Below are 12,181 nucleotides of genomic sequence, written 5' to 3'. Positions count from 1 at the left end.
TCAACAAGACACTACTATTAACCTAAATATTGCCTGACACTTGGGTGACTGAGAAAACTGCTTCTTTATAATTCTACAATTAAAGGAAGCGACAAATGTCTTTTTAATAGGCAATGATTTGATGTTGATTCCCCAAGGCCAATAGATTTTCTGAAATTCCCTACACAGAGTGAAACTTGTCCTTAGAGATAAATAAAACTAATAGGTATGTTGTTGAGTCTTTAAGTTGTGTCCGACTCTTCTGTGACCTCATGGGCTGTCCATGGGATTTCCCAGGCAAGAATACTGGAGTGGGTTGCCATTTCTTTCTCCAGGGGATCTTCCCAGTCCAAGAATCGAACAGCTCCTGCCACATCTCCTGCATTGCAGGTAAGGTTCTTTACTGCTGAGCCAGTAAAGAACTATTTACTGGAGCTATTTACTCTAATAGCTATGTATATCAATTTTTACACATCACAATGAAAGTATCAATTATGTTTTTTAAAGGCTAATCATTTGCTAATGATTAGTTTTACAGACTTGGTCACTGAAACCCATCCAAGACCCTCTCCCTCAAAGAACTTGCTTTTGTTTGGCTGCCTGTGCTATAGGTACATGGCCTGACTTTATATTCTAGTATCCAACTAAGTATACTACTTCAATTCATGTTAAATATCCAGAGGAATGAACCACTTAGAAAAATGTTCATATAAAATTTGACAGCGGATGCTTTGTCTGGAATAAACCACAAGCTAAGTGACAAGCATCTCTGTCCTCTGTGATCTTTGCTTTACCACCAGAAACAAGACTTACAGTTTTGTCCCCCTAAGAACTTCATCACTGTACACACTGGGGATTTTCAGCCTCTGGGAGTCCGAGGTAAGAGAAGGCAGCCTCCTGTGCGCGAGTGTTTTCTTTGCGGACGTCTGTGGTCCACGAGCATCCGTGATCCGGGCCAGACGGTTCTGGGCTGAGGAAAGAACAGCGGATCCTACACCCAATGGTTTGTCCTCCTGCTCACTCCTGGGGCAGAGAAAGCAACTTAATTGTTCAGGGGTAAGCTCTGCGAGAACAGGGCACTTACATATTTATCCTTTAGCAGACTCTGTCTAGAGCCTGGCATACAGAACATAGTCCCATTTGTTCAATGAATGAACAGACTAACATGCCCAGCTCAATTTTAATTTCAATGAAGGATCATCAACAGGGAAAAAAGATCTAAATTTCTTCTTGTTTGCATCAAACCATATAGCCCACAAGAGGCAGAATTCATAGCTACAGTCCCCTTTTCTTATCAGCCCCAACCTAACAGAAATTGTTTTGTGGCTGATACCTGACTATTGTCCTTTTACTTTACACATTGACTGCATGTGGTCTTTAGGGCTAGAACGCATCCAGCCCGGGGAAGAGGGTGGATCACTATTTTTTATACGTACTGTGTTCTATCTGCAAAACAGGTAGGTCTCTGCTGAAGTGGTTTTGCTTGAATTGTCATCACACCATTCAAGTCACTATAAAAATTGTTGGAGAAGCGATGTATCTGAGGAAAGTAAACACAATAAAAATTAAAAAGCATCCAGGGTCACTGCAATTACTGTTAAAGGACACCTTCAAACTGGCTAATGGGAGGTGAATTTAATAAAGGGACTCTATTTTCTAAAAATATGTGAAGAGAAATTAATAAAGAATGACCAGATTTCCAAATGGGCTTCTCCAGTCGCTCAGCAGTAAAGAATCCTCCTGCAACTTTGTAGAGTTATTAGGAGAATTCAATTTGATAACCTTGGTGAAAGCGTGAAATAAAGACTAAATTATTACTAATCTAATATCTGGCCTGTAATACGACCAAGTAGATTTAAAATAATATTTAGTTTCAGGCAAACAGGATTTCTGAAACTAGAATTCTAATTCCAGAAAAATGTGGCAACCCTAATCCCATTTTCCTCATATCGAATACATATAAAAATGTCAGAGGCATAAATTAAAACCTAGTGTGATTACCACCAAATGCTTTGTCTATTTCAAAATAAACTCTACTAGTATTTTATTTTTACTTTTAACTTTGTTGCCCATTCACTTTCTTTTACATTTATCCAAATTAAAACAAAATAGCTATCAAAAACATTTTTAAAAACCATAAAAAGCCATAAGTACAACAAAATATCTGTTGAAAAATTTCCTTAGATTTGAAAATTTCCATATTTCTCAAGTATATTTATGTTGAAGTGAAGTGAAGTAGCTCAGCCGTGACTCTTTGCAACCCTGTGGACTGTAGCCTACCAGGCTTCTCCCTCCATGGGATTCTCCAGGCAAGAGTACTGGAGTGGGTTGCCATTTCCTTCTCCAGGGGATCTTCCCCACCCAGGGATCGAACCCGGGTCTCCTGCATTGCAGGCAGACGCTTTAACCTGTGAGCCACCAGGGAAGCCCTATACTTATGTTGCCTGATAGTTAAAGCTTTTCTTCTATGTTGTCATCACTGTTCATTTGTATGTGATTCACATTTCATATTTTAATATGAAAAGTGGGAAATATTATTGAGCCTGTCAGCAATTTAGAGAGACCAAAAAGTACATTAAGCTGGTAGCAATTTCAAAAGTTTCTTTTGAACAGCACAAGCAAAGACTAAGTGGAAAGCCCTGGCACTAGAGAGTAAATTCTTTTAGTTATTTCTGTTTTAATCCACTGCTCCCTGAACCTCACACCCTATTGCTCCTATGCTGGGTGCCTATTTCTGCCTCCGCTTTGTCATCCTCCAAAGTTGTAGTCTATATCTAAAGCTACAGCTGTCATCTATTCTAAACATATCTACTAGATTGCCTCTGTGTGTGTGTGTGTGTGTGTGTGTGTGTGTGTGTGTGTGTGTGCTCGCGCGCATACACGCATGTGCTGTACTCTTTGTCATGGCTTGACTCCCTCCAACTAACTTGTAAGAACCAGGAATTTCGTCTTCTCTTTTGTCTGCTTCCCCACACCAGATGGGCTGTGCAAACATAAAGTCCAAACTCCTTAGCCCTCTGGAAGATCTCCCATGAACAAGTGCATCCTTTCCAGCCCACTTTCCACTAGATCTTTCTTTGCATAGGGACATAATTCAAGAAATCCGTATTGAGTTCCCAGTACATGTTTGTATGATTCTGTGCTCACAACAACCCCTTGCACAACATATGATTGCCCTCATTCTACAGATAAAGAAACTGAAGTTTAGAAAAGTTGAACAACAGGTCCAAGATAATCCTCCTTACGGGTCTCAATTCCCAATGCCACGTCCTGCCACAGAGACTCTGCTGGTCCCGGCGCCCCATTCTCCAGCCCTCAATCGGTCACTGCCGCCCTCCCTCACGCCTCCACGTGAGAACTGTCTGAATTGACCCACACAGTCTTCCCACCCAGGAAAACTACCTGTTTCTTCATGTTTGGCTCAAATTTCATCTCCAACCTAAAAGATGAAGCCTCGCTTCAGGCAGGGTAAATCATCCTCGTCCGCATTCTCTTACAGCCCTTCTTTTGCACATCACTTAGAGAAGACACTGCATCTGACCTGTATAATACTTTTCACTCGACTATTTCAGAGAATATGCTGTGATCATCTCTGTATGTCCTTAAAACACCTAATATAGTTGGTGTGTGGGTGCTCAGTTGTGTCTGACTCTTTGCAACCCCATGGACTATAGCCCACCAGGCTCCTCCATGGAATTTCTCAGCCAAGAACACTGGAGGGGGTTGCCATTTCCTATGCCAGGGGATCTTCCTGACCCAGGGATCGAATCTGCGTCTCCTGCATTGGTAGGCAGATTCTTTACCACTGAACCACCTAAGAAGCCCCAATACAGTTCACTTAATACAAACTCAATAAATGCTGAATGAACTCAATGCATACTCATTGATTGAGTCTTTTATTGCTTTGGTGGGAGGGAAGGAGAACATATGAAACCTTCAACTTGTCTAGAAATACTGGGGAAAGCATGTTTTCTTTTCAAAAATTGTGGAATCAGTTCTACCACTCCAAACAGCTGGAAAGTCACAAATCTGAGTGTCCCTGCTCTGTCAACCAATCTGGTGATTCTATTAAACTTCATCTGAGTGTCCCTGTTCTATCAGGAAATCTGGAAATTCTATTAAACTTCATAAAATATTTTAAAATTTTGGTCTTATTGGCCAACAGACCCAAATATCTTGATAACAATTTAACACTGGACACTGGCACTCTGGACAACCTGAGGCCAGATACATAAAGACTGAAAGAAAGAGACAGCGAGAAAGCACCTACCTGCTGTGGGTTAAGATGAGAAGCCAGGGATACACTTCGAGTTTCAGAGCTTCTGGATGGCGGAACACTGGACACATCAGCGTTAATGCGGGAAATGACTGTGGGTGGAGATTTATTCTCAGCTACTTTCAATTTTTCTTTCTGTTTTTTTCCTTCTGTGCCAAAGAAAAACCAATATCATTACAAAACATCTAATACTGTATATGTACTTAAAATTCACTGTTCAGAGAGAGCATTTCTTCTTGAGATCCTTGAGTCTGCAGTGGCCACTGAACCTTAAAGAGAACAGACCCTACAGAGTAATGGGCTTTGACACTTTTCCAAGAGCATCTAATGAAATGCCTATCCTTTCAGTGGTACGTAAGAAAAAAAAATCAGAATTATATACTGGAGCAAGAATGATTCTTGGTATTTTATAATATCCCAATTAATCCCTTTGATTGCAAAAAGTAATATTTAATTAATATATTATTAATTATATATAATATAATATATCATATATTATTATAATATATACTATATTATATTGATTAAATATTACTATATTATTATATTATATTATAATAATATAATATATATATGATATATTATTATACTATTGTGAAAATTGGTTAACAGGAGTCATTACTGCCCACCACTGACATTTCTATCATGTTTCTGCTCGGTTTCGAGTAGAGAACATTTTATACAGGTAAATGAAGTGATTAATAAATTAGCTTTGTTGACCTTTTATTTTATAAATAATGTCATCTAGAATTAAAAAAACAATATCCCATTACTAGAGATTAGTTAGGTAATTTTTTTAAATCAGAATTTAAAAAGTGACTTCGAGCTTCTCTCTAATGTATTTCTGTATTTTTTCAGGAATACCTCAATCTTTTTTTTATAGCTCAAAACGTGAGAATGTCATTTCTGAGGTGATTAAAGGTTACTTGTGAATAAAGGCAGAAACCCACTTCCCTTCTCACTCCAGTCATGTCCTAGATTTGGCCAAGTCAAGCACGTGGGACAGAAAGCTGAGGAGCACGGGTTACTTTCTCTTTTCAATACGTCACATTCTACAAATTAAGTACCTGTAAGTTCCCAGTGTTTTCTGGTCAGCTTTTCCAACACCTCCACCACATTCATCCAGACGTGATCAAACACTTCCGCAGCCACCGCATCTCTGATACAGTCGTGTGGCGACACGGGAGGAAGTCCGTGCTTACGCCACGTCCTGCGACGATGAGCTGGTTTTTGTTCAAGACAGTCCTCACCACTAAGGACAAAACCCATTCTCATTACTAAGCTATCAATGGTTGAGGTTAAAAGAATGCTACTCCTCTGTCCAACACACATGCATATTTGTATACTGTATGTATATAGACAAACAGCATTTTTTTAGTACCAATTTTTAATCAGGAGGCAAATTTTCATTATACAATACCAATAGCTCTTGTCTAAGAATCAGATACGCATTTAGAGCAGAGACTGGACCTGGACCTCTTCCCCTTTGCTCTCCTGGGCAGCTAGATTCCGAAACCCCGGGGGACAAAGACCACTAGGAGCCTTTTTCCACTTTCACCAACGCGCTGAACGCAATTCTTATTTTCTGTCGGTGCCACTTTGTCAGAAAGAAAGGGAAACACTGCTCTAACATATCTATATTCTGCCAGGAACTGAAAAACTTCGGGGAGCACAGGACTCTGAAAAGAGTGAAAAATCTTTCGGATAAGTGAAAAATGCACAAAACACTAAATGAGCCTATAATCAACATACACGCCCAATAAATATTATTGTACTAAGTCAATGTCGAATAAAATTCTATTTACTCTTGTTTTCTGTCAAAAGCAAAATACTCTTCAATCTTTCCATCCACATCAAAAATCTCTTCTTCCAGAGATGAATGTGCCATGAGGTCCACAACCCTGGTGCCATCAGGACCCGGCAGGGAGGGGGCTGGGAGAACGGCTGGGACTATCTGAGAGCCAGAGATGCACAGCCTATGGGGAAAAGCAGATTCTCCATGAGGGTCAGCAATACAATGTTTACATGATCAGGGTGGGCCCTTCAATTAGTTATAAAGCCACAGATTTCCAAATTTTAAAAAGCACTAAACATTACATTTGACAAAAGGCATATGCTTAAAAGCAACATTTTAACCCAGGCATCATTTAAATTTTTAAGGGCTTCTTAAAAGTCTAAATTATTCTACGAGTTTGTGTCTTTTTTGCTATGATGAAGGAGCATCATGGCATAGTCCGTTCCTAAGATGTGTGAATGGCATAAGGGATTTATCAAAATCTGTTCATGAGCAAAAGAACACAGAATAGAGCTTTATTTCTTCTGCTACTGTCTTGAGGCTTAGAATCCATCACCATGAGGCAGTTCTTGATTTGGCATTAGCCCCTGACTCTCAGAGTATTTGAAACAACAGTTTAAAAGTTAACTGTCTTGATACTTGTATTACATGCACACAGCACCATCAGTTTAGAATCGGAAGTATATTGGGTAAAAAAAAAAATTGCTCTGTATTTGCCCTTTATTAAAATCTAAATTTCTAAGTTGGTGAAGCCAAGGATCGTGGCTGAGATAGACATGAAAAAGTATAACTAAAATGCATTTGAAAATACTTTTTAGGGCTTCCTACATGGCACAGTGGCAAAGAATCTACCTGCCAACGCAGGAGACACAGGAGACTTGGGTTCCATCCCTGGACCAGGAAGATCCCCTGAAGGATGGCATGACAACTCTCTCCAGTATTCTTGCCTGGAGAATTCCATGGACAGAGGAGCCTGGCAGGCTACAGTCCACGGAGTCGCAAAGAGTCAGACATGACTGAGCATGAGCACATCTGCTCGTAACAGTGGATGGATGTGTGTGTGTGTGCTAAGTTGCTTCAGTCGTGGCTACTGGGGTTCCCCAGTGGCTTAGCAGTGAAAAAGCCACCTGCAATGCAGGAGCCACAGGAGATGTGGGTTCAGGCCCTGGGTCAGGAAGATCCCCTGGAGGAGGGCATGGCTACACTCCACTATTCTTGCCTGGAGAATCCCATGGACAGAGGAGCCATGGACAGTTCATAGGGTTGCAAAGAGTCAGACACAACTGAAGCAACTTAGCACATGCACACTCTGGCTATTACTTATTCATTTAAATATATAATTTAAAATATGCTTCCCAGGTGGCTCAGTTGGTAAACAATCTGCCTGCAATGCAGGAGACCCGGGTTTGATACCTGGGTCAGGAAGATCCCTTGGAGAAGGAAATGGCAACCCACTCCAGTATTGCTGGAGAATTCCATGGACAGAGGAGCCTGGCGGGCTATGGTCCATGGGATCGCAAAGAGTCAGACACGACTGAGCAACTAACACTTTCACACTTTTCGAAAGTAACTTCTAGCAACATACTCTCTTATATTGCTGCTGTGTCCACAGTCATCAAGGAAGGGTCTTTGGATGGCAGAAGCAGGCCGGCTGCTCTGGAAATGCTCAACTCCTTCATCAGCAGGTGGGATGAGCTGTCTTCCTAATACTCTGAAAGTGGGGGGGAAAAAAAGGAAACTAACATTTTTTTATTGGAAAGGGGAAGATGTTTTGAAGCAGTTTGGAAAGTATGAAGTGATAAGGTAAATACTGGTACATGGGCAGTGTAACGGGATCACAGGAAACGTACGGGCTTTGAGGGGGGGACATACTACACTGCTCTTGCCATTGATGCAGAGCCTTTAGCCAAAGTTTGCAGGCTCCCTGAGCCACTGATTCCATCTGTTCCATTTTGTATCCAAAGTAGAATAACAGTTCCCTTGTAGGACTAACAAGTAGCTTAGAGACAGTATAATCACATTCAGACAACTAGGGTAATGCTAGGCACACAGAAGCTCCCTATGTTAACCGATACATTCGCAACAAAGGAAAATAATGTGAATATATATACTTGGTTTACAGTCCTTGCCATCTTTTCTTTTCTCTACTCTCTCTCTTCCTTCATTTTTATCTTAAGTATATAAGACAACACTGAAAGAAACAGATCTGAGCTCCTGGGTTTAGGCAAGTGCACCATGATGCCTAGGAAAGTCCACATTGCATCGTTAATGTCTAGTGGATTCTAAGACAGGGGCTTACAATGGCCTGGAGACAAAAAATTAAACCTACTGAATAAAGATTTTAAAAAATCTTACTTAATTAACCAAAAGATTTATCAACATGTGTATGGAAGTTCTAATGTAGTCTCCCCAGATATAACCCAGAGAAACTTCAGATAACTGACATGGATTTTTTTTTTTTAACCCTCTAAGTAGGTTTGGCTGAGTAATTGAAGGAAGACAATCTTCCCTTTATACTCAATCTATATACTTCATCTTTGATCTTAAGAAGAAATAGATGAGCTTCTCCTACATAAGGGATCTTGATGAGATGGTCAGATTCATCCACGCCATCATCCAGCAAATAATCTCTCTGTTCCTGCCCAGATCTTGCCCCATGCGTTGCTCCTCAAGGGCAGACAGACACAGCTGCTCAGGCTAGGGAGTGGGAAGGCATGGATAACTCCCTCCCTTCTTCCATTCTTGCACCTGTGATACACACAATGCCTTTCCAGGCATGAGCTCCATTTGCTTCTCACAAATTAAAGTACACTTGGAAAGTCTCCAGATTTCCTCAGACACCATTTCAAAGGGAGTGATTTCTCAGTAAAGCACATGTGTTCTGGGTACATATTTTGACAAGCACTTTCACTCAAAATATACCGACATATTGAACAGGTCAACAGGGAGCAGTTCCCAACCCCCTTCCAGAGAATTTTTGTGAACAACCTCCTCACCTCAGATGCAGGGACCGGCCCGCCCATTCACGGCACTCAGCCTGGAGATTCTGGGTCTGAGGGCTTACTTTCCCTTCAAACAACATTTCCTCGACCTCCCAGAATAACTGCTGTACTTTCTGTGCACTGGCTTTGTCAAACTCCTAAAATATAGAAATGCACATTTAGTTACAGGACTAGAAGTTGTCAATAAAGGCTTCAGAATCAATGACACAAATTTATATAATAGGAGGGAGTGTGACTCGATCGAAACCAGGCATACCAGGGCTCCAATTTTTACTCTTCTGAAAAATTACATCCCAACTGAGACTTAGTTTCCTTAACTGTTAAATAGAAATAATCTCTACTACGAGAAAGTCTCATAATCCAAGATTTTACATAAACATAGTTACAGCTATGAATATACATATTAATAGACATTGATAATGACAGAAACACACACACCATATAGCCAAGCACATACACACGCACATATATGTGTGTACACAGACATGTGTCCCTCATATAATTGTGCATTAGACACCTAACTACATTTGCAAATTATAATCTTTTTCTAATGAAAAGGAATATTATTTCATGGAAAGGGAAATAATCACTTTCTTTTAATTAAGGAAAACAGAAAAACAAACAAACGAAAAACCACCTTAGGTATCCTAAAAGATGTGGTTATTAGGATGAGACCAGAATATTCATTTTTCCTGTCTGGCCTTAAGAGATTCTTGGGCTGTGGGCGCAGTGAAGTGTCAGTGAGAAAACCCTTCAGTTTTTCTGTATATTGAAAATGACTGAGAAGTAACAGACCTAGAGCCCTTACAGTCAGAAAAACATGAACAGAAGTACAATTGGAAGAACCAATTATTGGCTTACAATTGGAAGAACCAATTATTGGCTTACAGGGCAAGGGCTTTAGTTCAGTCCGTTTTCTCCCAGGGTGGGTGTGTGAAATCTAACCCATAAATTCAGCCTGACATACCTGATCCAAAATGGTCAATTCAGGCTGATTTTCACAGACTGCTATTCCATATTTTCCATGATACTTCTTCCCCTTAGTTGATAAAAAACTAGATTCCCAGACTGCAGGGTAGCTGAATTACCTCTTTTAAAATACAAATAAGGAGAAAACTCAGAAGAATATTTGGCTGGGGTGTGAAGAGGGCTTATTTTCATTTTTCTCTTTGTATTTTGTTGCTTTTTACAAATATTACCTATCGAACAGTAAAAAAATGCTTTTAAATTCAAAGCAAAACAATGTTTAGGGACTGGAGTAATTTAAACTCTACAAGTGGAAGTCATAAGACTCTCTTTGGATAATTACTTGAACTTTTGCAGGAAAGGAACCCAGCATTTGGACGGTAATGCTTCATAAAGCAATGGTTCTCAGCCTTCTTCCCATCTGCACTCTTTTGACCAAAGAGTGTGGGTGGGGGTGGGCGGTGTTTATCCCAGAGACAGACTTACATCTCCTCTGAAAAGTGCCCGAGTGATTCAGGGCTGACTCCCTTTCAGCCGCCCCCCAACCCCCACCCTGCACCCCACAACCCTCTCCCTCTGGCCCTCTGGAGACCCGCTCCTATAAAACCATGTAAAACCATCCTCCCCGGGGAGTGGACCCACATGCACAGTCCAGGGCGGAGAGCTGCTTTTAAAGAAAGCAAAGAAAACCAGAACACAAACAAGAAAACAGCAGGAATGAGACCATCCAAGGAGCTAGTCCGGACTCTTCCATGGCCACAGGGGCGTCACAAAAGCCTGTGTTCCGGAATTCTCAGACTCTTGAGGGGATGAAGAGGTCAGAAACTGTGCAATCACACAGATTTGAATGGTAAGCTTGCACTGCAGACTAAAGTCCCACCGGCTCAGTCTCACTATAGGGTTAACATCTTCTGCTGGGATTAGATGTAAAATATCTGACTTAGAATATTCAGGGGAAATTCCCTAATTGTGATTTTTTTTTTTTAAACAGCTTTTATTTTCCCCCAATTTTTCTCTTGTTCACGTTCCTAATTGTCAGAATCTCTCCTGAATTTCCAACCACAGATATTTATGCAAGAAATCATGTATAACAACCTGATAGGGGTTTGGAGGTGGGAAAAACAGAACTATCAACAGCTAAGATGCTGGATTGTGTGGTTATGGGAGCTTTTTCATCTTTTTTAAGAATCTGTATTTTCAGTTTTATGTGTGACATGTCAGTGCTTTTATATTTATGTGTATGTACAAGTGGACCAGGTAGAGGTTTTAATTTGGTAAAAACTTAAAAAAAATAATAAAGCAGATCATCGTTATGAATTGCAACCATGAGATTATCCAAAATTTTGTGACATACATCATCTCTCCAGGAGTAAATGGAGCTCCTCTCTGTAGATAAACCAGTTGTTGAACTCTGTGTCCCAGACCCAGACCAGGAGTTGGGGGCTTCTGTAGGCGTGGGGCTCCTACTTGATGAAAATGATGACACAGATTCCCTGCAGGAAGAAATATAAGTAACATAAACGACAGTTACTGGAAACAGGTTTTACTGGGAAGCGGCTTCACCTCTCTGAGCTTGCTTCCTCTTTTTTCTTTAAATATACTGGTTAATTTTCACAGTACACTGATTTTCAAAGATTTATGCAGTATAACATTTCACTTGGCTAAAAATAAAGCGTTTTATTTTTTTTCACCTTGGAGAAATCCATGGCCCATCAGTGATTCTGTTTCCCGTATTCATTCAGGCAAGTTTTGATTTTGTGATCAGAAGCATTTAAAGGCTAATTCTTACCGACTGTATTTAGCAATGGCTTTCTGTACATTTTTTGTAAAATGGGTAGGTAAAGGATCTTTGCTTTTCACAGTGAAACTCTGCTTTCCAGATCCTTCTGACAGTCCTCTTCTGAAAAAATAAAATATGAAAAGTAACTGTAAGATAAGTCCATTCATTAGGATATTTAAACTTTCCTTTCATAGAAAGTTGCCTCTCTCTTCCCATTATGTCTCCCTAAACACACACATGTATGAGCACACACCCCACACACACCTCAAGACACTGAGGCTTAGTTCCCTAACATTTTTATTTTTCTTAAAATCAAGGTTGTAGGGTGGGGAGGGAGGTGGAAGAGAGGTTCAGGATGGAGGGATACATGCACCCGTGGCTGA

The 12,181-nt window shown here is 40.4% G+C and overlaps 1 protein-coding gene across 4 annotated transcripts in view; it reads right to left on the bottom strand.

Annotated features, from left to right (window-relative positions):
* FAM149A (family with sequence similarity 149 member A) overlaps positions 1-12,181 on the bottom strand; it is a 41,477-nt gene that overhangs the window by 7,697 nt on the left and 21,599 nt on the right. For all 4 annotated transcript variants that reach the window (XM_019953569.2, XM_019953568.2, XM_019953567.2 and 1 more), the window contains exons 2-10: positions 11,808-11,918; positions 11,373-11,511; positions 9,047-9,189; positions 7,636-7,761; positions 6,061-6,231; positions 5,323-5,507; positions 4,250-4,404; positions 1,416-1,519; positions 793-1,002 (exon numbers count right to left, since the gene is read on the bottom strand). In XM_019953569.2, coding sequence (XP_019809128.2) covers positions 793-1,002; positions 1,416-1,519; positions 4,250-4,404; positions 5,323-5,507; positions 6,061-6,231; positions 7,636-7,761; positions 9,047-9,189; positions 11,373-11,511; positions 11,808-11,918 — 1,344 coding nt within the window. The remainder of the gene's footprint in view (positions 1-792; positions 1,003-1,415; positions 1,520-4,249; positions 4,405-5,322; positions 5,508-6,060; positions 6,232-7,635; positions 7,762-9,046; positions 9,190-11,372; positions 11,512-11,807; positions 11,919-12,181) is intronic.

Source organism: Bos indicus, chromosome 27 (assembly GCF_029378745.1).
Source record: "Bos indicus isolate NIAB-ARS_2022 breed Sahiwal x Tharparkar chromosome 27, NIAB-ARS_B.indTharparkar_mat_pri_1.0, whole genome shotgun sequence".
Lineage (NCBI taxonomy): Eukaryota > Metazoa > Chordata > Mammalia > Artiodactyla > Bovidae > Bos > Bos indicus.
Note: the sequence above shows the minus strand (reverse complement) of the source record. Positions and strands in the feature narration are given on the sequence as shown.